At 42.8% G+C, this 26499-nt stretch overlaps 2 protein-coding genes across 8 annotated transcripts in view; one reads left to right on the plus strand and one right to left on the minus strand.

Annotated features, from left to right (window-relative positions):
* phactr1 (phosphatase and actin regulator 1) overlaps window positions 1–26499 on the plus strand; it is a 98481-nt gene that overhangs the window by 49550 nt on the left and 22432 nt on the right. For 5 of the 6 annotated variants that reach the window (XM_071486543.1, XM_071486544.1, XM_071486546.1 and 2 more), the window contains one exon: window positions 7384–7609. In XM_071486543.1, coding sequence (XP_071342644.1) covers window positions 7498–7609 — 112 coding nt within the window. In that variant the 5' untranslated portion in view covers window positions 7384–7497. Of the gene's footprint in view, window positions 1–7383; window positions 7610–23180; window positions 25807–26499 lie in introns of those variants that run through there. The other variant, XM_071486542.1, reaches the window with a different exon arrangement.
* Window positions 457–6477, minus strand: sirt5 (sirtuin 5). Of its 2 annotated transcripts, none has more exons than XM_071486539.1 (9): window positions 6227–6477; window positions 5313–5428; window positions 5090–5223; window positions 4273–4498; window positions 3676–3763; window positions 2483–2536; window positions 2149–2272; window positions 1514–1629; window positions 457–1417 (listed from the first exon to the last, which is right to left on the minus strand). In XM_071486539.1, exons 1-9 carry the CDS (start codon window positions 6460–6462, stop codon window positions 1345–1347), a joined length of 1167 nt encoding a protein of 388 aa, XP_071342640.1. In that variant the 5' UTR covers window positions 6463–6477; the 3' UTR covers window positions 457–1344. The 2 variants fall into 2 exon arrangements, with proteins under 2 accessions (XP_071342640.1, XP_071342641.1); XM_071486540.1 differs by lacking the exon at window positions 6227–6477 and adding an exon at window positions 5583–5700.

Genomic DNA, 26499 nt, shown 5'->3' on the forward strand with positions numbered 1-26499 from the left:
TTCTTTGCTTTTTCTTTGTAATACACATGCAAAAAAGTTAAAGCATTACAGGAAACTCTTTAAAGTAACATATTTATGTGGAAAACCTGCAGTAAGGCTGCAGTTAATCCTGATGAAAGGCTTTTTTTCTTATCTCCATGTAATTTAAATGTTTCTTATGTGGAAAAACCAGCTCAGTCTTTGTGCATTGAACTGTACGGTAATACATGCAAATACAGTACTGGACTTAACCTGTGCACAGTGTGTGTTTATGCTGAGGTGATGGACGTGGAGTGGGGTGGGGGGGTTGAGTTGGTTGCTGCCAAGCAGGGAAGTGTCAGACACAATCTTGTCTTCAGCCAAAGCAGAACATCGTCTGTAACAGAGAACCTTTACACACTGCACTGAAATAACACACTCCAGTCATTTCTGGTTCAGTGTTGCAGTATATTAGAAACACACAGTCATGAGACACGCTTCAGTTTGAGTCTTCATTTTTTTATTTCACATTATTAAGCTGTTCCAACCACGTCTAAACCTTAACGTACATGTAACAAAACCTTTCCTGGGCTGGGGGCATGAACAGTCACTGGTTTCCCACACTGGAAAGCATCGTACACAGTATTCATCACGGCCCATAAATTCAGACAACCCCGAACTGACTCAAACACACCACACATCCCAGGCAGAGCCCACAGATCCTTTAGAAGGGATCTTTGTTTTGTTTTTTTTTTCCTTCAAACTGGACGTAGCAGGTTCCGCAGCAGCAGCTCAACACTGCCCCCTACTGTCTGACAGTCAGTTTTCATTTAGTGCAAATGCAGTGATGAAGTTCAGCCCGTGTTGCTGTTTGATTGGAAGCTTTTCAGTTGCTTTAGTGTCTTTTTTTCAGCTGTTTCAGCAGCACAGTTCGACAGCTACAACTCTGATGAATGGCTCCACAGTTGGCAGCGCAGATGATTATTGTGATTTGGCACCATAGTAATTACAATAATTAGTAATTAATTACTATAATAAAATGTTGCTATGCAATTAAATCAGTTTTTCTCATCATATCCTGAGGAAAAAAGAAACTATTGAGAGCTACAAGCCACACCATCACCACCATCAACTTAAAACTGTAAAACTGTGTATGTGTAACTATGATTTTGTTTTATTTATTCTTTATTGTGCATTTTAAAACAAACTGTTTCCCTTTTGTCTTTGAATATTTTGACCTGTTCTTGTTCTTATTTTTCATGAACCCTTTGTCCATCTCCACATCATCCATGCTGGGTTCTCTTGTATTAAGCCCATTATTCATGGTATTTGTGTTAATGAAGTCTCCAGTGTTACACACTTGTCTGTGTACGGTTCCACTCATTTTCACTTTTGCTCCGTCTCGTGGCGAGCCAGTGCAGTGGGTAACGTGGTCCCACAGGGGCCATGGAAGTGGAACCTGAAACACAAACACCAAAGGAAATGTCGTCTCTGCTGATAACATGACATGAATGGATGAAAATGTCACAAGTATGTGACAGAAAATGAAACACACTTGAAACGCATGGTGGCCGGAGTGTCCTCCATGTTGAATTCAGCCACGGGGACGCCTCTGGCTGCCACCTGGGGAGCAAACATGGCCGCTGGATACACGACTGATGACGTACCAACCTGCAGAGGCAGAATTATTTAGTGAATGATTTAGTAAACTTTAATCATGATGAAGAAACAAGACAAAAAACTTACCAAGAGATACCAACACAGCCACTGAAGTGGATTTTCATTGTTTGGTGAGAGATTCTCAAACATTTATTGTCCTATTGAAAACTATTAAACAACTATGAGTAGAGTATACAATTGGTCAGGAAATTTGGTTGAAGTATTGACAGTAGAACTTAAATAATTAGTCAATTCATCAATCAGTAAATTCTGACAGTTGATTAATAGTTTCAGTGAATTTTTTCTCTGATTTCTAGATTCTCAAATGTGAACTCTTGCTGCTTTTCAGCAACTTTGATCTTTCTCTTTCAAGTCGTCCAACTTTATACAAGTTTAATATTAAATCACTGGAGCTGGAGTACTCCTTTAATGAAGATAATAATCTGCAGATTAAATGGATAAAGAAAATAATTTTTAAATGCAACCTTACTTAACACACACACACACACACACACACACACACACACTCACCACGAGGCAGAGGTCACAGCTGTCCAGCACCTTCTCTGCGCGGGTGAGGATGTCGGAGTCCAGAGTCTCTCCAAACCAAACCACAGCTGGTCTCAGGAGACCGTGACAGCCTGTCTGCTCACACCTGAAACACACACACACACACACACACACACACACACACACACACACAGACACAGACACAGACACACACACACACACACACACACACACACACACACACACACACACACACACACACACACACACACACACACAGAAACACACTTTGTCAAAACAAATAAGCTAATTAGAAAAGAGCAGAGCACTAAAAGGGAGTGTGGGTGTTTTGTACCTAGGCAACTGCTGAACAGGGATCTGGGCCTCACGTGTGTCCGGGTCTGGAGCTCTGAGGAGGCAGTTTAATGAAGACATTAGATTTCCCCCAAAAAATCTCAAACCATGTGAAAAGAGGAGATACAAGCAGCAGGGATTTCATTTGTATTTGACGTTTGTATTTGTATATTTACGGCTTCAACACTTCAAATCCAGTAAAACTGGAAAATCCAACCCATTTTAAATTTAATAGATTTTCACATTAGAATGTTTCCAGCATTACAACTGTGTTAGAATCATTTTTCATTTCATTGTGTTTTTGAAACAATAAAAATATAAACAAACTATAAAAATATAATTAAAAATCACTACATACTCCATAACAGAACAAAAACACTGACAAAAAAGATGGATCCGCCTGAAAACTGATCATGATTTGTGATACTTCCTACAAACCAATGACCATTTATATAATCTGTCTGTACCTTTGGATGTGACCTGTGGGAGTGTACTGTACCTCCATCATCATGGTTACAGTAATAAACACATGGTTGAGGCTGTGGAACAGTTGAGGATAAAAAAAACAAGCTGACTTATTGGTTTCATGCTGGAAACTCAAAGTCCTGTGTTTTGTTGACCTGTTCGTCCACCTCAGCCTCCTCCTCTGTTCAATACATCACCTGATTTCCTGCTTTGCTCCTGTCATAATTACTACAACCACTAGAGGTCACCTAACAGTAAAACATAACTATATACATAGGTTTTCAGTAATTTTACTTATTTAATCATTTTTATACTTATTTGTGATATTTTTCTGGTATCTTGAACGTATCCTCTAACAGTCTCCTGCATGAATTCGCTGTATTTCTTGAGATGATCAGTTCTGGTATCAATTTTGAAATTCAGCTTATAGCTTCTTTCGTTTTATTCCCGGAGGTAAGACGCAGTTTAACAGTGGAACATGTGTCATTTATCAAAAACATCAATTTTAAATGTCAGATAAATGACAAAGTGGCTTTTAAACTGACATTTCATCCGAGTCACAGTTTCCTTCTCACCGTGCTGCCGGGTGTTATTTAGCTCCCTGACATCTGACAGACTGGATCTCTGGCATTTTCTGCTCAAATGAATATGATCAATATCTCTTGTAACATATTTTCATATTGAGGGAAACAGAGGAATTCACCAAACACCACCAGACGAAGCTCTTACCCTTTGCCCTCCAGAGCAGCACAGATGGGGCTGTTGTAATTGGCTGCTTCATGACCGCAGCTCATACAGCGAGTTTTAAACAGGCTCCCTGGTTTCACAAAAACAACATGAGGAAAAGATTAGTGCTGAAACAAAGAAAATAAATCAATGACTTTATTTATTTTTTCTTTTAAGAATCACTGAATTTGTTTGGGGATTTGCATCTCTTTAAGTCTTTTAATTTATAAAGATCCCATTATTATCATTGGACCTTTCATTGACATAAATGATCAGGGGAAGTCAAAAGGGAAATAGGCAGATTCAGGAAAATGGAAATGGAAAATTCAGATTAGGATGCCATATGTCTTCTCAAGTAATCTATGAATTCAAAGGACCTATAAAATTATCAGAATGTAGTAAAAATGGCCTAAAAAAATTGAAAAATATTTGGTTTACTGTCAGATAAAATTATGGACGTTCAGAAGCTGGAACTTGACACTGTTTGGCATCTTTGCTTAAAAAGTAACCAACAAATACTAGATAATGAAAACTGTTGCCTCTTTACTGTAATTATTCCACTGATGCTGACATTAGGTGTCCTCGTTGTTTGGCACTAACCGTGGATTTCCAGGATGTTTTTGGATCCAGCGCGGCGATGGAGCTCGTCGATGTTCTGAGTGATGACGGTGACCTCGCGCCCCTGTTTGGAGAGTCGCTCCTCGCACTCAGCGATGGCCCGGTGGGCAGGGTTGGGATTTTTTGTGAGCATGACCTCGCGGCGGTAATGATAAAACTCCCAAACACGTGAGGGGTTCCTGGAGAAGGCCTCCGGAGTGGCAAGATCCTAACACAAAAGAAGAGGAAGAGGGGGATCAGATGTTTGCACAGTACATTAAATTATTGCCACATATGCTCCTTTTTCATGATGGGTTTGCTTGGTGGCAATTTAGGCTAAACACAAGACAACAGAAAATATTTCTGACACAGAGTTGTCTGCAGAGCACTGTCTTCATTTGCCTTCAGAAATGCAATGAGGTTCCCAAGGAATTAGGCTTGTTGGCTTTTGTCTCTGAGTGAAACTCTCTGTGCACTTGATTGAATGACTCATATATCAGAGCAGAGCGTTCTTAAGTTTCCTACAAGCACTCTCCGCCATTGTACAGTGGAATCTTTATTATGTTGTCTTGCAGGTTTTCCTCAGTGGTTAAGTTGGGAGTCAAACACATTAAACAACCTTTTGTATGATAAGCTACTTATTCTCAGTTGAGTAGTTAAAATGATGAAAAATAGGACAAAAATGAGAACAAAAACATGACGTATGGTTCCATCTTCACAGCAACTGACTTTAAAATTTAGATACACAGCTCTATCCTACTGTATGTACATGCAGAGCAACAATTCTGCATTAAATTCATTTGGACAGGTAGGTGCGTACCTGTGCTTGCCATTTCCTCCAGTAGCCTCCTGCTCCTCTGAAGGTGGGGACTCCACTCTCAGCACTCACCCCTGCCCCTGTGATGATGGCTATATTCTTGGCTCTGGAGAAAATCTCCCTGAATGCTGCAAGATCTGAATATAAAGAAACACAAATACTTGAAAAACAATAAAATGACAGTAACAAAAGCTCCTATGAATGTTAAGGATAAAAGTCAGTTTACCTGAACTGGGTCTGGCCATGTCTGGGCAGCCCCAGGGTTTTCTCAGGTGGGCATACAGGTGAGAGTTTATTATGGCTCTACAGGTGAACTTCTGCACAATCATCAAGTTCTGGCAACTGAAGAAGAAAAACACATTATTCACAATGGAAACAGAGCTACCTCCATCAATCTGTGCAAAGGTTTCAGGTGAGGATGAATAGTTTTTATCTGTTAACTCCAAACAAAGTGCAGTGAACTGAAAAAGCACGAGTCAAATGAATATTTTCTGACCTCCCTTTGATTTTAAAACAGCACCAGTGTTCATCCAAACTCAGTTTTAAAGTTATTTGTCAGTCAGGTTTTAAGCCTCTAAACCCCTAAAGTGCCTAAAATAAAAAAAAAAGAAATCAGTTGATGAAAATGTTTCGTTGTGCAAAAGAGTCAGAAATGCCTTCAAAACTCTGGTATCTGCTGCTGCAAGAGTCTGAAGTGGTTTAAGTTTGATGGGCCACAGTCTCAAAAGGAGACAGCCATGATCAGCTGAGAGGCAGAAAGGTCACGGTGGCTCAGAGGTCACGTCAGTTAGCACCGAGCTAGCCCGCTGCTTGACTCTAATTAACGCTGATTACAACACGAACCGAGGCGTTAACTGTGTTTTCCTGCAGTAACACAACAATGTCACGATATTTCTTCTGCGCACTGACAAGCTAAGTGTGGACCTTCCCCCAGTGCAGTACACACAGCCTGTCGTTAGGCATGCTAGCGATGAGCTAGCGATGAGCTAGCAGGCTAACTAGCGCCGGTCCCCCGGTAAGCAGCCGCCGAGGCGGCTTCAGCTGCGGCACATCACGGCGCGGAGACCGCCCGTCGAGCCCACGGCTCCGGGGAAGGTCTGGGTCCTTCTGTTAAATGTGTGGTTCGCTGACTTTAGCTACCTGTCAGACCGAAGCCAGCAGGAACCATCAGCTGCAGGAACCAGGAAGTGTTTTTGTTTTCTCATCAGCAGCTGAGCCGCTGTGGGCGTGAGGCGATGAGCCCATCGAGACGAGCAGCGCGGTGAATAACAACGCCCCTCCCCGCACGGAGCACCAGCAGAGGGAGCGTGTGCTCCGCGCCCGGCTGCCTGCAGCCCCTTACAAGGGTTTACGGTGGTACTTAAAACTGCTAACATAGATGTGACCAGACCTTCTGGCCCTGCTCTCTGTAGGAAATATTAAAGTAGAACAGTGTGTTTGATAATATCCACATGTTGACATGCTTGTGGTTGTGCAGAGGCCTGCATGATGAAATATGTATTTTTTGCTCGTGTTCGTCTTTATGAAGCCTGTGATGAGAGCAGAAAACTTCTGGTGATCTCTTGGCCTCTGTGCCAGCTGTAGGTGCTGTGTCAGAGCTTTATGAGAAGCTGACTGCGGTGAGGGGCAAATATGCCTGAGACCTGTCATATAATCTATAAGATCATGTTGTTTATTGTTATTATATTGGCTTTTCTGAAAATGTGAACATAAGTGACTAACAGGCCTCTGGCTTTGGGATTTTATAAAAGCCAGACATGTGCTTCTGGTTCTTTTTCCTGACTCATAAATTAACTATTTGGTCAAAATTCACAGTTGCACAGAGTTATGATCACCAAAATAGGTTTGGATTAACTCTCTGAATGTCGACTAATTGGTGCAGCTCTATTATTCTTTCATTTGTTTATTATTTCCCAAATAATCAACTTGGTCATATTAGTTTAAAATGTCTACGTCTTTTCAGAAAACGACATTAACATGTTCCCACAGTCTGAGGTGATTTCTTCACATTTCTTATTTTGTTCATGTGTCAGAACTCCTACAATTTGAGAAGCATTTTTGCATTTTAAACAACCTCCAAAATTGTTGATTAATGTTCTGTTAATTGCCTAAATAAGTAACTGGCTGACACCTCTCCTGTAGATGTAGGGAGAGATGAAATGATGTGATGTGGAGCTGGAACCTGAGCAGGTGGAGCTGACTTGCAGGAAAAGAAAGGATCAGTAGCTCATCAAGACTCTCTCTCTCTCTCTCTCTCTCCCCCCCTCCCCTCCTACCCTCCATCACCATCACAATAGCCCGCCCCCCTCCCACACCGTCTGCCCGGGCGGGTGCTTGAGTGGCTGCTGCTGCGGCGCCGAGTCTCTCGCAGTCCCGCCGGTCGCCAGTGGACGCTGCCCGGCTGGCCGAACATGGCGGCGGCCCCGGAGGAGGAGGTGGACCGCAGACCGATCCGGAGGGTCCGGTCCAAGAGCGACACGCCTTACATCAACGAGGCGAGGATCTCTCTGCACCTGGAGACAGGTAGGGAGGCAGCCGGCCGCTCGGATGCGCCCCGCTTCATGTCGGGGTGCATGTTAGCAGCCTCCACGGGGGGGGGGGTTCTCGCTGAGAGAGAAATTGCTTCATCGTTCAGTGACAGTTCCCACGCATCAGCATGACTCTGGGCTTTCATTGTGCAGGTCTGACGGTACCCATGGTGCTCGGCTGCACCTCGGTGGACGGTAACCACACAGTGACTCATGCGCTGGGAAGCATTTCTCACACAGGCTGGCTTTTATTCCTACTGGCCATGTGATATGCGGTCTGCAGGGCACGGTTAGGTATGGGAAAACCTAATTACCCCCCCCCCCCCCTCCCTGTAAGACGATTGATTGCTATTGCTCCAACCAGACTCCGCCTTGGTCGTCGGCTGCAGTGAAATGTTGTGTGAACTTGGCCGCCTCAGGCTACTCATTTAAAATGCACTTGTTATTATTGCATTTGCGGAGGGGTGAGGGATGGAGGCTCCTGCAGTCCCCGCCAAGTGTGTGAGGGGCTTAAACCTGGTTTGTCTGCAGGGAGACAAGTTATTGTTTCCTTTGTTGCCATGGTCACGATGTTACGCTGTCACGAACCGTGGATCATAAGCATCTTGATTTTAGGGGGTGGGGGGGTTACAGTCAGATCTGTGCTCATTTTTTAAAAATCATGTTCTGGATTTGAAAAGAGCCACTTCCTCCACATCCTGAGGGGAGGCTGCTGTAATATGGCATCAGTGCGGAGCTGTCCACTGCCCCTCGGTGCTGAAAATGCCACCGAGCAGAGCAGGCGAGCACAGCCCGCAGGATTTACACGGGCTCGGCGTCTCTCCTCTCATGACGACCATCCGACATTGGTAGCGACACATAGGAGAGGGCTTTCTGTTTCAAATGAGCCCCTGCATCCGAACAGCTTGTGTTCGACCCTCCCTCAAAATAGCACCAATGTGACAAATCCCAGTCACATGGTGCGTTCAGGCTGTAGCCCGGCAGTCTGGGCTAGACTCGAGCCTATATTTTCCATTTCTGGCCGAGATGCCAACTCCAGAAAATTCCCCAGCCTGGCTATTGTTCTGCTTTGTCTTAATTTTCCACCTCTCTCCTGCTCTGACATGCAGCCTGCAATGCTTTAGTCAGTAATCATGTAAAATCAAGTGAGCATAGACACTGTCAACCAAAATCCTAATATAAAGCTATATTACATTACATTATCACAATCTGTTTTTGATGTGCAGCTATCCTTATTATTTGCCTTGAGCTAAGTTGACAAACGCATGTGACAAACCAGCCTTACATAAATCTTAATGAGATCAGGAATTACTCACATACTTGCTCTGTAATATCTCCCCCTTTTAGTCTGCTTAGACCTTTATGACTCATGGTGTTCAGACCCACCTACTCATAATTTCTCACAGCTGCCCTCTCCCTGGCCCTCAACAATCTTCCTCTCCATTTTGTCTCCTATTAAAAAAAACGCAGCGCCTCCTTCTCTCAGCCAGATTAGCCGAGCCTCCCCTGGATGAGCAGCACTACTCTTTCTTTCTCTGAGCTTTGTGGCAGGCTTTCCATCAGGCATGGCTTGAATCTGAAGGAGGGGTGTTGAAGGAGGGCTGCTGTGTTGTGTCTTGCTAACGGTGCTGCTGCTGCTGCTCCTGGCTATTAGCTGAAAACAGAGCGGGCATGCTGCAGCTGCATGACGCTGGCGTGGCATCATAGAGAATCCAGCGGGCACTGCCAGCTATATCAGGACAGGGATATTTTCCTTCACGCTTTCCCTCAAACCATGATGCATTCCTGTTCTCTTTCCTCCCTTTTCTCTCCCTCCCCCCTTAAATTGCTTTGGTATAATCCCATTTCTCCTGTCACCACAGAAGCCACCCACCCACCCACTCCCTCAATTTTAATTTACATTTCATGTTTGTGTGTTTAGCCGTGGTTGTTTTGCATAAATCCAGCCCACTCTTGTCTTTGATATGTGTCACCACTCATATGTGACTAATATCCATGTCATCTTCAGTGTGCATGTGTGTGTGTGTGCATGTTTGTGTGTGTGCATGTTTGCCTGGTACATATGTGTGTGGGAGGCTGGGTGTACATGAGTTTTGGGTTTAGTAAACAAGAGTTTATCACCGAGGCTTCTGCCAGACGGCTCGATATGGCCTTCTCCAGCCACGTTCAATACTGATCTAAGATCAGATGGTTTCACTGCAGTGCTTCAGTGCAAATCATCACTCTACTTCTGCATGCCTTGGTACTTTAGGCCATTTTCACCATAACCTCATTTATTTGGCTTGGATTATAAACCAAGTATGTATGTACAGATATTAAAATTAGCTGAGTCTTATATGTTGATAAACAGCTAAAAGTTGCATTTATTAAACTCTTGAACCCAGATTTTGTCTTTAAATTTCCCCTTAAATGGCCTCATAGTTAGAAACAAGTCACATCTATATTCTTTATCTTCTGGCCATTTGAAAGTTTTGCTATTGCTACATAGCTAACGTTAGCATTAACAGCTGTTTACTTATAGTCTAGAAGAAAAGTTCAGCATGAAACTTCAGTCCTCTACTCACCAGCAGCTGCTGTTTCCAGAGGTGGAAAGCAACACTGATGTTAACTCTTGCCTCTGTCATGTCTTTTCTTTTACTGAAGCTAGCATGCTAACCAGCTAGCACTGGACCATTTCACCACTTTCCTATAGCAACTCGCTCTAGTCAGAGGACGTATTATAACCTCTTGTAATATAAAGACAACAACTGGTGAAGCTCTGGTGAAGCAATAATCACCACCGACTGCTCCCAGCAAGAAACCAGGTTCAGTGGCAGGGAAAATTTACAAGATTACGATTAAGATTATATCATAGGATTAAGATTAAGATTATATCAGTACAAGTAAAGTATTTGTTGATAGGAGAGGAGAAAGAGTTTGACCTTCAACCGTGACCATTTTTTAATAAGGACTTTTTGTGACCCAGTCCTAACCTTCCCTAACTTTTACCACATAGGTTTTGTACCTGAGCCGTACCAGACTAAACCAGATGCAGCACAGTTGCTGTAGCAGTAAATTGTAATGGTTTTGGAAGTCACTGACAAGCACGAGCATCTTGCAGATAGCAGTGACAGATCAGAGAACATTAGTGTTTTCTCAGAAGGCGATGACAAATGACATATTTTGTCATCCAAGCTGGATGAGAATTTACAGCTTCATCAGTCTGTTTGTTTACACTGGGAGGCAGATGAACTCCAGAACAATTCAGCAAACAAACAGCTCTGATGCATTATGGCCTTTGGGTGTTGCAGTGTATAAACATTTGCATACTTAACACTTCAAGCAAAAAGTGAGCAACACAAGTATTGATTCTAAGTCGTCTTTGTGTCAATCTGATGAATTTAAATCAGTAATGACTTTACTTTGGCTTCGGTTTCTCTCCTGAAGAAATATCTGGCTCTCTCCTTCTCCGTCAGACAGTAGCTAACGTTGTCTGTCTGCTGTTTAGTGCCAGGAAGGTAGTGTGCAGTGGACTTATCTGAGCTTGTTTGTGAAGACAAATTTCCCGCTGCTGCTAGAAACGAGGTTAATGAGAGTCTGTACCAAACAGTGTATGTGCTGTAAAATCAAAACAATGAGCTAGAGGAGGCTAAAAAGCTCTGTGGAGCTGCTGAGTTGGTGTTAGTTCTCTGTAGGTTCATCAATGCAAGGGATTAATTTAGCAGTCAAAACACTTTCTGTTCTTAATGTCACTAAACTGCTGATTAATGCAGCTTTAAAGTGTATTCCTGTGGGTTTGAGTAAAGATTGGTCGGAGCAATTTACTGATACAGTGAGTCTGGCATGTTTGGGCAAGTTAACAGGAATAACCCAACAACTGCAGACTATAAGAGGGCAATTGTTTCACTGTTTTCTATTTATATGCCCATTTATTATGAGACCAGATTCATTTCAAAGCCTGTATTTTGGCATTTCTGCTGTGCTTCATCGTCTCAAGTCAGTCCAGATCCCAGGCAGCACAGCTCTGCTCCAGAAATGTAAATCCAGGTCAGCTTGGTTAGAGCTTAGCCCCTCTCACAAAGACCAATACGCAGGCATTACCACGCTCTCATTCAAAGAGAGAGAGCACTAATACAGACCTGAATGAAAGACAGAGACAGAGAGGGCTTAAATGAGAGGAGGTGGAGGAGCAGGAAGAGTCGAAGGAGGAGGAGGAGGAGGAGGAGGAGGAGGAGGAGGACAGGATGGCAGGATGGGGGCTTTTAAATTGTAGCACCATGAAGACTGGCACAGTGAAAAAGAAACAGGGTTGGCTGTCATCCATAGAATATGGTGGGAACGGTGCACACACAAACTACCTCCCACTATCTGAGTAATACTCTTCAGTCTCTCTGTCTCAGGCACATACGTCAGCGCTGCCATCTGCATACATTAGCCAGGCCTTGAACAGCAGAGCGCCAGAACTACCTGGGCAGAATACAAAAGCACGGGGAGGAAGTGTGAGGGCTTTAAATGCAGAGAAGTACTTCCACTGCCTCGCTGCCTCCCACCGAACGCACAAGAACCCCTCACTCTTCGTCCACTGGCACGTGGGTCCGTCCTTTCAGCACAGACAAGCTAGCCATTGTGCAGAGAGAGAAAAGCTGAGCCGTGGAAGGCGAATGACTCAGAGTTAAGTTGACAATCAAGATAGTGGGAAGGTCTCTCAGCTGGTGTGATGACCTAACCCTAACCCTCGGATACTTGTACTCTCAGGCTGTAATGCTCAGCGCTTTATATTTTTGTCTTAGTCACCAATTACAGTTTTGCCGGGGAAGGAGCTGAAATTATTGGTAAATGATAAATTGATTGAGTTAATTGACTGAAAAATATTTGTGAGCACTTCCTAAAAACCAATTCATTGTGTGAGTCATCCTGCAAGTAAAAATACCAAATATTCCCTTGTTGCATCTTCTCATTTGTGTGATTTGCTCCTTGTATTTATTAATCACCATAAACTGTTGTTGTTCAGCTTCGGACTCTTGATTGAACAAAACTAGTGAACTGGAGACGTAACCATGGGCTTTAGCAAATAACGAAGGACATTTATCCCTATTTTCTGACAAATTATGGACCAAATGATTAACTGAAAAAAATAATGAAATACCCAAAAAAGTATGCAATAAGCTGTCAGCCCAGTACTGGACTTTGATTGGTTGGTTGATGTCACAGACTGTAGATAATTTAATTATATGAGATTCAAACTACTTGTTTATTAGAAAGTGCAATAAGAGTTAGTACAATGTTGGTCATTTGATCAGTTTTATCGTCCAGCAGGGAGTCCCTGTGAGGAAGTGTTGTCATTCATCCTTTGGTTGTACCCACTTTCCCTCAACCTGCTTTGTCTATATCTGATTCTCAAATCCCACTCTACATACTGTACGAACAGCTTTGTTGTACGTCAGGAAATGGTTAAACAGTTGGTTTGGCAGAGAGGACTCTGCTCTCTGAGGGAACTTCTGAGAGTCAAAGCAGCAACAAGGGTTTTGCTGAGAGAAAACTAATCCTCCCTAATAAACACATGATCATTAGTTAATCAACTTAGTTAAATCAACAATACCAGAGGCTTAGTAGGAGAGGGGTGGGGTGGGGGGGTGCTGGAGGAAACTGTGGCACTAAACAGCACAGGCCGGTTTAAGCTGAGAAATAGTGAGAGTCAGATTATAATGAGTGTGTCCTGTATGAATATGATTGGATCAGATCAGTCGTTAGCTGGTAGCCAAACAGCCGATGGTAAAGCATGAATAAAGGAGCTGGTGCAAGTGCACGGTGCTCGGCTGGAACTGTGCCTCAGGCAGTATGTACTGTAAAGTCGTAGTGTCCTGTTTTTGCAGTTGTTTTACAAGACATCACTGCACAGGACTTCATTGTTTTATACTAAGAGAAAATGCCACTGCTAATTTAACTTCACCAGGAGAAAGTTACACATGCTTATTTTTGCTTCCTGGAGCTGTTACATCCCAAAAACAATCAAGAATCTTTAACATGTATCCTGACTTTTTGAATGTTGGTGCCACTTATTAATAACCACCAACTCTAAAAAAAGGGTTTGTAAATTGTAATTATTGGCTTTAGTAATGGTTTAGGAATTTACCAATCTTTGAAAAACCTTTAAGAAGCACAGCTTATTTTCCCTTTTTTTGATGGCAAACACACTACATATTCGAAACTTGCCCAGGATTAGTGTGAACTACAGAACTGGGACAGAATCCCAGTGATTTTTATTTTCCAGAATATGTTTTGACAGCATGTCTGAATTTGTCGCATTCAACAAACATATGTCAAAGGGCAAAAGTGACACTAAAAGAGGACATAGATCCAGTTGAGATTAAGCAGAAGTTACTCAGCTGCATTGCATTATGGGCTTTTGAGTTAAACTGTAACTGGAGGATCACTGTCTCTCACCCTGCAGATGGATTGCTCCCAGGGTGATTGTTAGATATGCACAAAGTGTGGCTTGTGTTTTCTGCTATTCTGAAGTATAACAGTGCTGTAGTTAAACTGGAAGTGCTGCCGCAGAGTCACACAAGATCTGCTGAGCAACCCAGGGGTGAGTTGTGGTACTTTCCACCACCTTTGTCAGTTACTTGAGCTGGTGGTAAACCTGTGGAACTGAGGGGGAGGCGGCAGGAACCACAGCAGAGTGTTTATTAGGCTCAAACATCTGGCAAACAAGACTTTAGATCATCTTAAGGAAAATGGCGACACTAGTTAACCCTAATGTCTTGAAAGGTTGTATTTCCTGAGAGAGTTTGTGTCTTTTCCAGTCACTTCAGTTCAGTCTGAGAGAAAACGTCCTGCTTTTTGTTAGAGCCCGACCTGCACATCTCTGTCATATCAGTACATGTGTTGACAGATATGCAAAAAGATTTTCCAAAACCTAAATGTTTTACACATTGTGTTTTTATTTGTATTTAACCCGCACTTGTCTTGCATTTGCTGTTACTTGTAATAACCTGCTGCCGTCTTTGATAAAGAAGTTCATTGTGTGTCAGTAAACTGTCCTGACTCAACACTCACTGGTTTCAGCTTCTCATATGTAAGAACTTGCTGCTTCTCTGCATTTAAATCATTGTTAAATAAATACTTGGGAGTTTTCACCGCCTGAAAGACAACAGGAGACACTATAAAGCACCATGGGCACTGAGAGATAGAAAAATATTGTGCAGACATGTTGTTATGTCAATTCAGGTTCTTAAGCCCTAAGTGTTGGTTGCATGCTGTGTTGCACTCCTCCTTGTACCATAGCCTGTCTGTGAGCCTCTGTTTGATATCAGTCGCCCCCTGTGGTTGTTTTAAGTGTGCCCCCTGGTGGTTCATCCCTGGGCACTTCAGCCAGAGGGGGTGTTGCCGCCTGAATTATCCTGAGGCAAAATAAAATCCACAAGCAAACCACAAAATGCAGCCAGAGATCCAGGACACATCACCAGCAGCGGTTTCTTTAACAGCGTTTTAGTTTTTTTCGTTTTTTAGTTTTTTTTCATAAGTATGCTGCTTGTATTGGTGAAGGCCACCTATCAAAACAGATGAGCTGCATACAGGAGACAGGGAGAGGGAGAAGGGTGACTCATATCCCTGTGATGTGAAGTCTCACATTAACACATTCACCGGGAAGTACACACACAGACACACAAACAGCCACACGCACGCTCTCCCACAGACTCTGCTGTACTGTCACTTTGTATTAATTCAGCTCACAGCGGGTCCAGCCAGAAGTGAGGGGGGGTGGGAGGGGTGGGGGGGGTGGGGGGGGGGGGTGTTGTTGAGGCTTTTGAACAGTGAGTGGCGGCGAGAGAGAAGGAGATAAAAGAAACTGTGGAACGAAGAGAAAACACTGAACTTTGTGTTGCATCTGAACTCACACGCTTCCTTTGCCGTCTCGTGTTTGCTGCTGTTCCCCAGTGTTTGCTGCCGCGCTGATGCCGACACATTTCTACACAGATGGAGAAAAAAAAACAGACCAAATACAGTAGCTCATGCTGTCATGAGAAAACCTTGTAAGTCCAGTTTTGGATTAGTTTTAGAAAAGCCAAGACAGCCTAGACAAGTCAAAGTCTGACACATTATCACTGATCTACTATGTGTTATTCCCCAGATGTTTTTGGCTGTGCTCCTTCATCAGAGGAGTTTCATAGTTGTTGTTTCTGTTCCTCTGAATCCATCAACCCTTTACAAGAGAAAAAAATAATTAATTAATCTCTTTCAGTAAAAGATCACAAATTTTAGACTCTTTCAATCCAATTTTTCAAAACACTTCAGATAAGGACAGTATAATAATTCTAAGAGTGTAGAGTGCAACTACTTTAATTTTAATTGATTTATATAGAAGCTCACACTGTGCTGCATCTTGCTGTGTGTACATTTGGAAAATTTAGAAAAGCTGGAAAGTCCTTCAGTTAAATTGATGGAAATTATCATTTATATAAGTGTTTCTATGAGAAAATACCAAACCAAAAGTGGATGCATCCAACTAACAAGTCTTGTCTGTGTAGCCGGAGCTGGATCTATCTTTAACCTCTGTACCATAGAGCTCCATTGTTTCCACAATCTATTACAAACACATCAGTGAGCCACACTGTTGCACTTGGTGACGTGTTCCTTCCTCACCATGAACACACACACTGTAGTTTAATTTGACTCACTGACACACACACACACACACACACACACACACACACACACACACACACACCATCCTGCTGCCACAAATACTTGCTGGAGCACCAAATGTGGATTAATCCACTGATTAAAATAGTCCTCAACAAATGCAGTATTTTCTCCTGTTTGAGTAACGCTTGTTAACAACCATAAGGTCCAGTGTTGAATGAATGAAGGTCCAGTCTCTCTCATCATTGAATCAGGTGTGAAAACTGTGACCCATAATATCTCAATTCAACAGTGTTGTCACAACCACTCAGCCGTGCAGTGCGTCAGTGTTCGGATGTCTCTGTAACCTGTCATGGAGGGCTGATAAATTTGTCAACATGCATATGATTAATCCACTGGAGGAAGCAGCCTCTCTTTGCCCCACCTGACTCTCTGTCTGCCTCCTGCAGAACGATGCTGGGAAGTTGAGGAGAGCAGTGAACTTGTTTGTGCTCCTGCTGTGCAGCTAAATATCTACAAAACACTGCATGTTTAGTTCTTTGCATAGGAAGCTCCCAAATAAAAACAGCAGCTCTGCAGCCAGTCAGCATCTTAATCAGAGATGCAGTGAGTACACAGATGAATTGGTGGGAAAATGGGGGTAGAAGGAGCAGAGTGGTGGAGATTAAATGGCAGACGGAGTCAGTTTTTAGACTCCAGGTCTCCACCTTACTGTCTCAGCGGCAGAGTGGCACATTAATTTTATGAACTAAATCTCTGTCAGGATCATAGTTCAGTCCGGGGCCCAAATTAGCAGCAGCACCATCGAAGGCCGGAGGATGATTAATATTTCTTTGCCTGACGGAGACAGAAGGACAGATGGGATCAGAAGGTGATATGTGGGGTAATGGATAGTCATCAGAAATAGACAAGAGGTCAGTGGAGAGGAGGGAAGGTTATTTGTTTTTTCAGGAGGAGATGAATCATAAAGACAGTAATGACCATGAGTGGTTTGATTAAAGGGTCGGTTCACCCAAATGATAAAGAAACATATTTTATCACTTGAGTTGACAGCCATGCAAAAACACCGTGGCGTTAGGGTTAGGGTTTCTCAGGTTGTGAGATCTCCACTAATGAAACTTCAGTCACCGGTCCACAGTGGAGCTGAAAGGAATCTCATGTGTGGAGCTCAGAGCACCGACGGTTTACTTTTGACAAACTCAACAACAGTGTCCCGATTTCTCAGGACAATCCAGACACATCACGGGGGGGGGGGGGGGGTCACAATCTGCACAGAACACAACAGTTTTTATTATTTGATCTTTTGATTTGAATAAGGAAAAACTGAAAAAAAAAACTTCACAGAAAGAACAAGAGGAAAGAGATCACGCCTCCAAGAAGCACAGGCAAGTGATAGGAGTTGCACGTGCATAGCAAACAGAAGTTGCAGTAGAATTAATATTCAATTAATTATTGTTCAATCGTGCAAGATGATTGAAAACTACATTCACTTCATTTATTGGTTTAATGGAGGTATTTGTAAGTTTTGCTACTTTAACTTTATTCCTTTACTCACCAAAAGCCAGTGGTCAAAAGCAGCCCTCTTGTTTTGCTTCTATTTCTATCACTTCTTTTCTTCTACTCAGGTTAGCATGCTAACCACCGGTCAGACTGTCGCGTCACTTTTTCAGTTACTGAGTCACTGTAGCGACCAGTCTGCCCTGAAGAAGGCTTAATGATGGCTGTAGCTCTGTCTATATTGAGTGAAAAATGTCTAAATAATAAATGATGAATAAATAATGTACAGATTAATCAATTACGAAAACGATGGTGAGCCTCAGCTGTCGCTCTTCAACGAGCCGAGCAGCATGATCTTACATCACAGAATAAACACATGCAGAGTTACAAAGCTACATAAATTAACAGAATTGCAACATAGCAGAAAGGATTTCATGTATAAGGGTCAATGCAACATGGTGTGAACACAACGCTGAGCAACAACGCTGAGTTGTCTTTGTGTCCACAACTCGTAAGTGAAGGACATATCAAATATTCATTTTAACTCTGGTTTGGTCTGCATCAACTCCTGAGAGAAATCCATGTTTCACTTTCTTCACCAGCTTGTTACTAACTTTGTTTGTCAGTTGTTTGATGTTGGGTCAGTTATGTACAGTGGGATCATCAGAGCTTTTCACAGAAAACAGATGCCTGCTGCGAGTGCAGATTAGATTGAATCGAGTGGCGAAAAACCAAAACAATGAGCTGAAAGATTCATCGTTAATAAAATATTCAGAACATCAGCAGATTAAAACCAGTCTACTAGTGATAAGTGCAGCAGTAGTGATTGTTCTCCTCTAAACTTTCCAAACTTCCCCAAGAAGTGGAGCAGCAGTGCAACAACAGCTTTATCTGTTAGTTAAAGTCAGCAGCATTTAGCTTAAAGGCATGGTTTAAAAGCAAGTTTGACCTGTTAACAGGCGCCAGCGTCAGCTGGGCCATCGGCAGCAGTGCTGCTATTGATCATGGCATTTTCATTTGGCAGTTAGTGCAGAGCTGTGGAGACCCAGACACATGACCTCTGGACCCTGATCAATGACCAGTTTAATTTATTTCACTTACTTTCACATTGAAAAAAGCAAACCAGTAGTTACAAAGAGGTTTACAGGAAGAAGAAAGGGGGATAGAGGAAGAAAAAAGAGAGAAAGACAATTTTAGTGTATAATCCACATAATAAACATCAGGGGGAAAAATCAATGAGTTTAAAGTTGAACTGACAGTAAGATGAGCACAGATCCGGCTTCTCTGAGACTTTGTAGGAGGCTGTTGAAGTTGAGGAGCACTTAAAGTTATAATATGTAACTTTTCCACATTAAAATATCTAAAAATGACTTGACCTATTCAATATTTTTTAAAGTTGTGTATTAACATCAACTCAAATGTTTCCATCGATTTTGAAACCTAGAGAAAAACATGATTTTAATCATGATAACGATCCGTTTCATTTGGTCGCCTCATATCCTCTACACACGTGCATGTTGCATTTGTCTGCCAGAAACGTCCAAATTGACTTTTATCCAGTTTTAAATCACATTTCTAAGATACAGATGATGATACCAGATGAAGGATTTCAGTCGTCAGACGTCTGGATCTGAAGTTATCAGAGAAAAAGGCTGCGATGTTAGAAAGCTCAGCCCCTCCGAGACGACCTGCGTCCGCCAAACTATTTTGGTGAATCAACTCCCACGATCCCACGCTACTTCACAGCATCACCAAGCACCATCTTTTGTTTTGATTGAGAGACCCCCAGCAGCAGAAGTTAGACAGCATATTGTGTGTTTGAGCATAAAAAGAATAGTAAAAACCAAACAGCAGTGAAGGATAATAAGTGTCGTCTGCTCCTGAGCTGCAGCTACATTCACTGTAAACACTGAGGTTTAACAACTCTGTGTTTTATTTTAACCTCTTTCTAATGCTGGAGGAGCTAGTTAGTTAGTTAACAAGCTCTCAGAGTCAATGTGTGTCTGCTCCCAGCTGAAATCTCATTAGAGTTGTCAGGCAGACTCTGCACCATGGAGATGTGAATCACAGCTCAGGCAGGTCAAGGTGAGATCGATTCATCCGAGGCACGTGTGCATCTCCATCACAGCACAAAGGCACAGGGATAAGAAACTCTATTGGCTGTTTCTCCTGATGTGGTCGTGACCCGGCAGTTCATGAGAAATACATGCTTAGACTGCTGGCACCATGAAATAGATGCTGTGGGACAGGACAGTTTATGGTGAGACAGATGTAAAGAGCTCAGTGTCTCACAAATAGAAAATAATCTGACAGCTGTGTGGACCACAGGCTGCCTCACAGAGGATACGCTGCCACCTCTGATGTGACAAGAACACCTGGGCTCTGAGTAGGTGCTGCACAAACTCTTGTGTACGTGTGTGTGTGTGTGTGTGTGTGTGTGTGTGTGTGTATGTGTGTGTGTGTGTGCGTGTGTGCATCCACACAGCTATTTCCATCTGTACTTGTGTGTTTGAGTGTGTAAAAATGTGGCGGTATGCTTCGGAGCTTGTCACAGAGCTGAAGGCGCTCCGCCTTGTCACACACATTGAGGCATGAAGTCCATTACTGTCAGCAGCAGATTGAGCTGTAACCTGCCAAGCCTTTGTGCCCCACTGAGCCCCTCATCTGTGCAGGGTTAAGGGAACCTGTGTGTCTGAGGCCTGAGACAAAATCACACCCACCCACCAATTCCTCATTGTGATTCTGTTTCCTCTGGTTTGGTTTCTTTTTATATAACCAGTACGCTGTAATGAGGTATAGCTCTCTGGTTAAAGCAGTGATAAAAAATATCTTCATTTAATTAGACTGCACTCTGAGCATTTTTATTTTAAATAAGCTTGAAGCTGAGGATACTCGTGTATTGATTTTGTCAGGCTGCAGGTAAACAAAGCTGGATATTACCTCAGTGAAATCTACACTGGGTGCAGCTCCAGCATTTAAATGAATCAGCTTGTGTTCTTCTTTATAAACAAACTCTGAGCCATTCGTAATTCAGACAGACAGACAGTACATAACACGTTATTGCTTCAAGAGGCACATAAGGAATCACTAACTAAACCCACTGTAGAGTCTGTGGCTCGGGTAGAGCAGGTCGTCTACTAAACGCAGGGTTGTTGGTTGGATCTATGGCAACCATATGGATGAAAGCACAGTATAACAATAAAAGCAACAAAGAGGTTAAAGCTGCGCTGAAGTAAAAGTCAACTCCACTACATTTAAGAACATGTCGTAGTTTTTCAGTCTATATTTTTTTCAGAGTTACATTCTCTTGTCACTTTGAAGATTAAAGGGTCATGAAGAGTTCAACACAGGCTGTGAAAACATTTCATACATGAATAAAGACTTGAGTATGTTTTCTGTGGCTCTGGAGAATCTTCGTCTGAGAAAATGACCCCTGGTGATGTCGTAGTGATGTCACCGGGGTTTGTCTCAGTCTGGGCTCGGAGACGTCATATTTACAGCAGAAAGCTGGTGTTACAAACAGGGCTGTGTGGGTGTTTCAGCAGACTCAGGAAGTCTGATGCAAAAAGATGCTGCACTTTTGTAAATGAAGGATTCAGCATTTTTTTTCAGCTTGAAATAAAAGGACTGTATCTCAGACGTGCTGATGTTTAGCAGGTGTAATGTTTTCTGTGGTCACTGTCTTAGTTTAGAGTCTTCCATTCACTGAAAGTACAATTAATGTTAGGGGTATGTTTTGACCAAGTCAGACATTGACCTGCTGATGGTGCCAGAGGAAAATCATCAAACTTATCAGGATTCATCTGTTCTCTGTTAACTGTCTGAATATTGCTGTGTGTAAGAGTAAACCCGTCCATGCTCTGCTGCGTCACCTCTCTCCTAATGTGACTCATACCTGCCAGTCCTTCCATCTTGTCTTCCAGTCACTTGAGACTTACTGTTGGTCTTGGCTTGTGTGAGAGAGAGTGATACCATGGGTTTATTGATCAGCCTCACACCACCTCTGCTCTGATCTCCTTCCAATTAGAGGAAGGAGTCAACCAGTGGTTCAAGATAGTCATCAGAATATGACTGATAGACTCAGTGCAGTGAAACCTTTGTTATATTAAAGGTCCCATACTGTAGGATGTAAGATTATGTTTTCTGATTATAAAGCAGGTCTAGGTTCTATATTAATACTGTGAAAGTATCAAAGCCTCAGTCCACAGAGAAATGCACACAGCCTGTATTCAGAAACTGAGCCTTAAAACCAGCCGTCAGGACTTCTGGAACTTTGTGATGTCACAACAAAGCAGTTGCCGCTCTCAGGCATATGTTTATCTAGAATCTGCTATTTTCAGCTGATCTCTATTAAGAACTCTGAGTAGTTTTTGTTTTGCCTTGGGTACAACACAGCCGCGGCATTTTAGTCTGTATTTGACCATCTGGTCGACTAATTTCATTCTATTTACTTTTACTGGTGAGATTTACCAAGATACAGTCGTGGGCTACAATCCGTCACCTGTGGTTGGCCTGGTCAGGTCATTCATTCTCTCTTCTGATTGGCTCACTGACCTGTTCATGCTACAACTCCAGAGAGAAGCTTGAGAGAGGAGACGTAAAACTACATTAAGATAGTTTCTGGATGTTAAAACCACAAATGTATGTTCTTATGGATATCAACACTTCAAGTAAAACACAGGAAAAGTGTAAAATATGGGACCTTTAAGATAAGAAACAAAGAGTGTCTTTTCTGCTTGGTCCTTATTTCCTCATCAGTTTCGCCCTCTCCGCTTCAGTCAGGCACTGTTGTGAGTTGAATTGTCCTGTTCATGTCGAAGTTGTGTGACTGAATGAAGCAAATCTCTGAGTTTATGAGGACATTTATACTTGTAACTGAGAGGGAAGCTGGAGGCCTGATACTTTATTAAAGGCTCATTCCAGACAGGAAGCCTGTTCACTAAACTCTTCCCCTTTCATCTTGTGATACACAACCTTGTACTTTGAATTTGAAAAGCCTCCATGACTCATCATGTGCAGCGAGGAAAATACAGCGTGTGCTTTTGATCTTAGCGCTACATGCAATACATAAACACCAACACACATACACTGTGTATATTAGTGAAATGACAAAAAAAAAAAAAAAGCCTGCGACGCAAGTCCAGCTCCTGAAACATCCACATCTGAACCATTGTATGACTGTGCTCAGGGTTGTAGCATGAAGGAGATAACGGGGGGGGGGGTTGTGATTACAGACGGCTCCTCCTCAGCAGTCTGCTCCCTGCAGCTCAGAGTCTGTCACTGTTTCGAAAGAGATGAATTCATTTCATCCCCGTCTCTTGTGAGTGAGCCCCTCCTGCTGGCAGAGGGGTGTAACTGCAGGTTGTGACCCTTCATTGGCTTCCTCACAACATAACCATGTGTCTCTCACACACACACACACACACACACACACACACACACACACACAGTAGTTCAGTCTCTCCGTTTCCGTCTTCAGAGACTTTCCAAATTTAGCTTGTTTTTTATCTTTTGGATCTTGGAGCTTCTTTTCCTGTCGTCTCTATCTCAGCTGCCTGTTTCCACATGATAGTGAGTACGCGACGCAGCTGTCAGACTTTCTCCTCCTGTCTTTACTTCACCCTACCGGCTTCCAGTGAAGTTTAGATCCGAGTGATTACCTTCAAGACTCACTGTGGGCTTGCAGTTGATTATATTACTTAGATTTTAACCCAAAATTAGTTTAATTTTAGTTTAGCAATCTGAATCAGATCCACAAAGAGGTAAATGTTGAATTAAATGTGTTGTCCCCTATTAATTTGACATTTCTATGTTGTAGTATCTTTAAATTCTTTTTAATCTAATCTTGTGTCAGTTTTCATACATAATATAATTTTATGTTACATGCAGCACTTTCTCACTTTGTTTTGAAAATGAATCATGGTGGGAACCTAAAATCAGAGATCAGGATTCAGTGCAATGTCCATGTCGTACATTTAGTTGTTAAAATAATGAATAATGTTGTGGTGATAGCACAATTCAAATATGTTTAACATAAAAAGACAAAACCAGTAAGAAAAAGTACAAAGAAATAAAGAAATGCATGTATACACATAAAAACAGAGCAATAAACCTGAAGATAAGAGAACAGCTGATAAGTGTAAACCAGTACAATCTAAACAGAGTAATAATGTTAAGATGAAAGGATAACAGGAAACTGTTATTATACATTTAGACCATGGATGTATTATAATATTTTCTTATAATGCATCCATGATTTAGACAGACACAGACCGGATGTAAAAACTCTGGTGCGGGTTTGTTTTTAGTTTTTAACCTCAGACGTTTGAATCTTCTGAGCCTCGGTCATTTAAATATTTCCTCAAGTCTAAATCTCCCGGCGCTTCAATCTGATTGGCTACCGCTGCGGGTCCAACACGCAACAGAGAGCCAGGATTGGCTGAATCTGTGGCGGAGCCGGGAGACGTCAAGGTACTGTCGAATACCGAGATAGTAACCGGAAGTTAAAAGTCATTTCAAAATAAAGTAAACACTAATGACGCGCAGTCATATTACTAGTGTCGCTTGTACACAGGAGTCTCATGTTTTTAGTACATATGTTTTTGTAAATAAATGAGAATGGCAGACAAGTCTAACTCTTCATATTGTGTTTTTGTTCCACAGTCCACTTAGTTACTGAACTGTCACCAGTTTTATAAACTTCAGGCAGAATTTAATCACTAGTCACTTCGCTCTCACTTTTTAGAACGGAAACATGCTTATTTTTTCTACCGATCTGATGGTGACAGTCTTCCTAGATGTGATGTAGAATATAAATAAATTTAGTTTGGGTGCAAAAGCAAAATTTCATGGTCCGTCGGCAGCATGGCTGCACAAGACCGTCATGGCGTTTATTCTAACTTATAACTAAGCAGCTTGTCACAGGTCATATTACAGGTAATGTAGTGGGCATTTCCCTGTCATACTTTGTATTACCACATAATTTTTCTGGTGTGTTTGTGTATGTATTTTGTATATAATTTATGAATGAAAATACACAGGAGAATATAATCTGCCTTATTTTATTACCCACACCAGTTAGTAATATATTCCACTAACACATTTCTGTAGCTTCTAACATATCACCGGATGTACATTGTATTTAATTGGAGCATTTTGTGGTTTTAGTTCATCTTTAACACATTATATGTTTTGTGTGTTTTATTATGTTGTATATTATGTTGTGTGTGTTGATGGTTTCATCTGGTTTGGGTGCAGGATATTTGCCAATGAGAAGAGTCAAGTTAAAGTTTTGGAAAAAGTAAAGCTCTGGCCCATATACCTCCACATCTGGGCAGATTCCAGCTGTTATCCTCTGGTACCATCTGACAGGCACAAGACTTTCTGTGTGTACACCAGAGTTGGTCCAAATGTGGAAGTAGCATCTGACAACCACTCAGCTGTGGAGCCTGGTTTATTCTGGGCCTGAGGAAAACAAGTCCATGGCCCAAGTGTGGGTCTGGGATTTTCTTTTATGAATGTGTTTGCATGAATATATAAACGGGTGACATTGTGGTAAACAAAGCAAGTTAAAGGAATAACTTCTGGCCTGTTTTCTCTGTGGGCCACATATTATTACATATCGCTCCTTCAACGTGCTTTTATTTTGTAAGTCGAGACCGGAAGTTCACGGTTTTATTATGGCTGCTTTGTCAGTAGTGGACAGAGCTGCAAACCGTTTGAACCCCCCCTCTACCGGAGCACAGGGCGAGAGGGTCCAGCCCTGCAGACCAGCAAACATGGCGGGCCGGGGAGGCGGTGTGATGTGTCCGTGGTCCGGCTCCGGGTCCGGGTCCGGGGCTACCACCGACCCCCTGTCCGTAGCGGCGCCCGCGTCCCAGGAGCGTAAGCCGAGGAAGAGGAGGAGAGCCTTCTGCCTGACCAGGATGAAGACCCGCAGCGGCTCCGGGGAGCGGCGGCAGCATCAGCCCGCCGCGAACAGCAGCACCGCGCCGTTCATCATCCACTGCCAGATCGGCAGAGAGATCAAACACATCTGCAGCAACTGCCGGGGATCCGGGCCGCTGGACGGTGAGAGGAGGCTCCGTGTCCTGCAGGAGGTGGAGGAGGTGGAGGAGGAGGTGCAGGAGGAGGTGCAGGAGGTGGAGGTGCAGGAGGAGGAGGTGCAGGAGGTGCAGGAGGAGGAGGTGCAGGAGGAGGAGGTGCAGGAGGAGGAGGAGGAGGAGGAGGTGGAGGAGGAGGAGGAGGAGGTGCAGGAGGAGGTGCAGGAGGAGGAGGTGCAGGAGGTGCAGGAGGAGGAGGTGCAGGAGGAGGAGGAGGAGGTGCAGGAGGTGGAGGAGGTGCAGGAGGTGCAGGAGGTGGAGGAGGAGGAGGAGGAGGAGGTGCAGGAGGTGCAGGAGGAGGAGGTGCAGGAGGAGGAGGTGCAGGAGGAGGAGGAGGAGGAGGTGGAGGAGGTGCAGAGTTTACTCCTCTGTTTGGGTGAAATGACTGTGGTCAGCTGGCGGGGACCGCTCCCTGCCTGCGGGGGAGAATCAGCGCTTCATGCTCCCTCATATTGACCTTATTTATTAACCTTATTTATTAACATTATTTATTGACCTTATTTATTAACATTATTTATAAACATTATTTATTAACCTTATTTATTAACATTATTTATTGACCTTATTTATTAACATTATTTATTGACCTTATTTATTAACATTATTTATTGACATTATTTATTGACATTATTTATTAACCTTATTTATTAACATTATTTAT

This window comes from Trachinotus anak, unplaced genomic scaffold, assembly GCF_046630095.1.
Source record: "Trachinotus anak isolate AG129_WGS33_773 ecotype Australia unplaced genomic scaffold, CSIRO_AGI_Tana_v1 ptg000010l, whole genome shotgun sequence".
In the NCBI taxonomy this organism is placed as follows: domain Eukaryota; kingdom Metazoa; phylum Chordata; class Actinopteri; order Carangiformes; family Carangidae; genus Trachinotus; species Trachinotus anak.

Coding starts and splice junctions, on each gene's coding strand:
- sirt5 (XM_071486539.1), bottom strand. CDS start 6,462: ATGTTAGCAGTTTTAAGTACCACCGTAAACCCTTGTAAGGGGCTGCAG. Junction 5,224..5,312: donor CATGGCCAGACCCAGTTCAG/GTAAACTGACTT, acceptor CTTTATATTCAG/ATCTTGCAGCATTCAGGGAG. Junction 1,630..2,148: donor GCTGTGACCTCTGCCTCGTG/GTGAGTGTGTGT, acceptor CTGCCTCTGCAG/GTTGGTACGTCATCAGTCGT.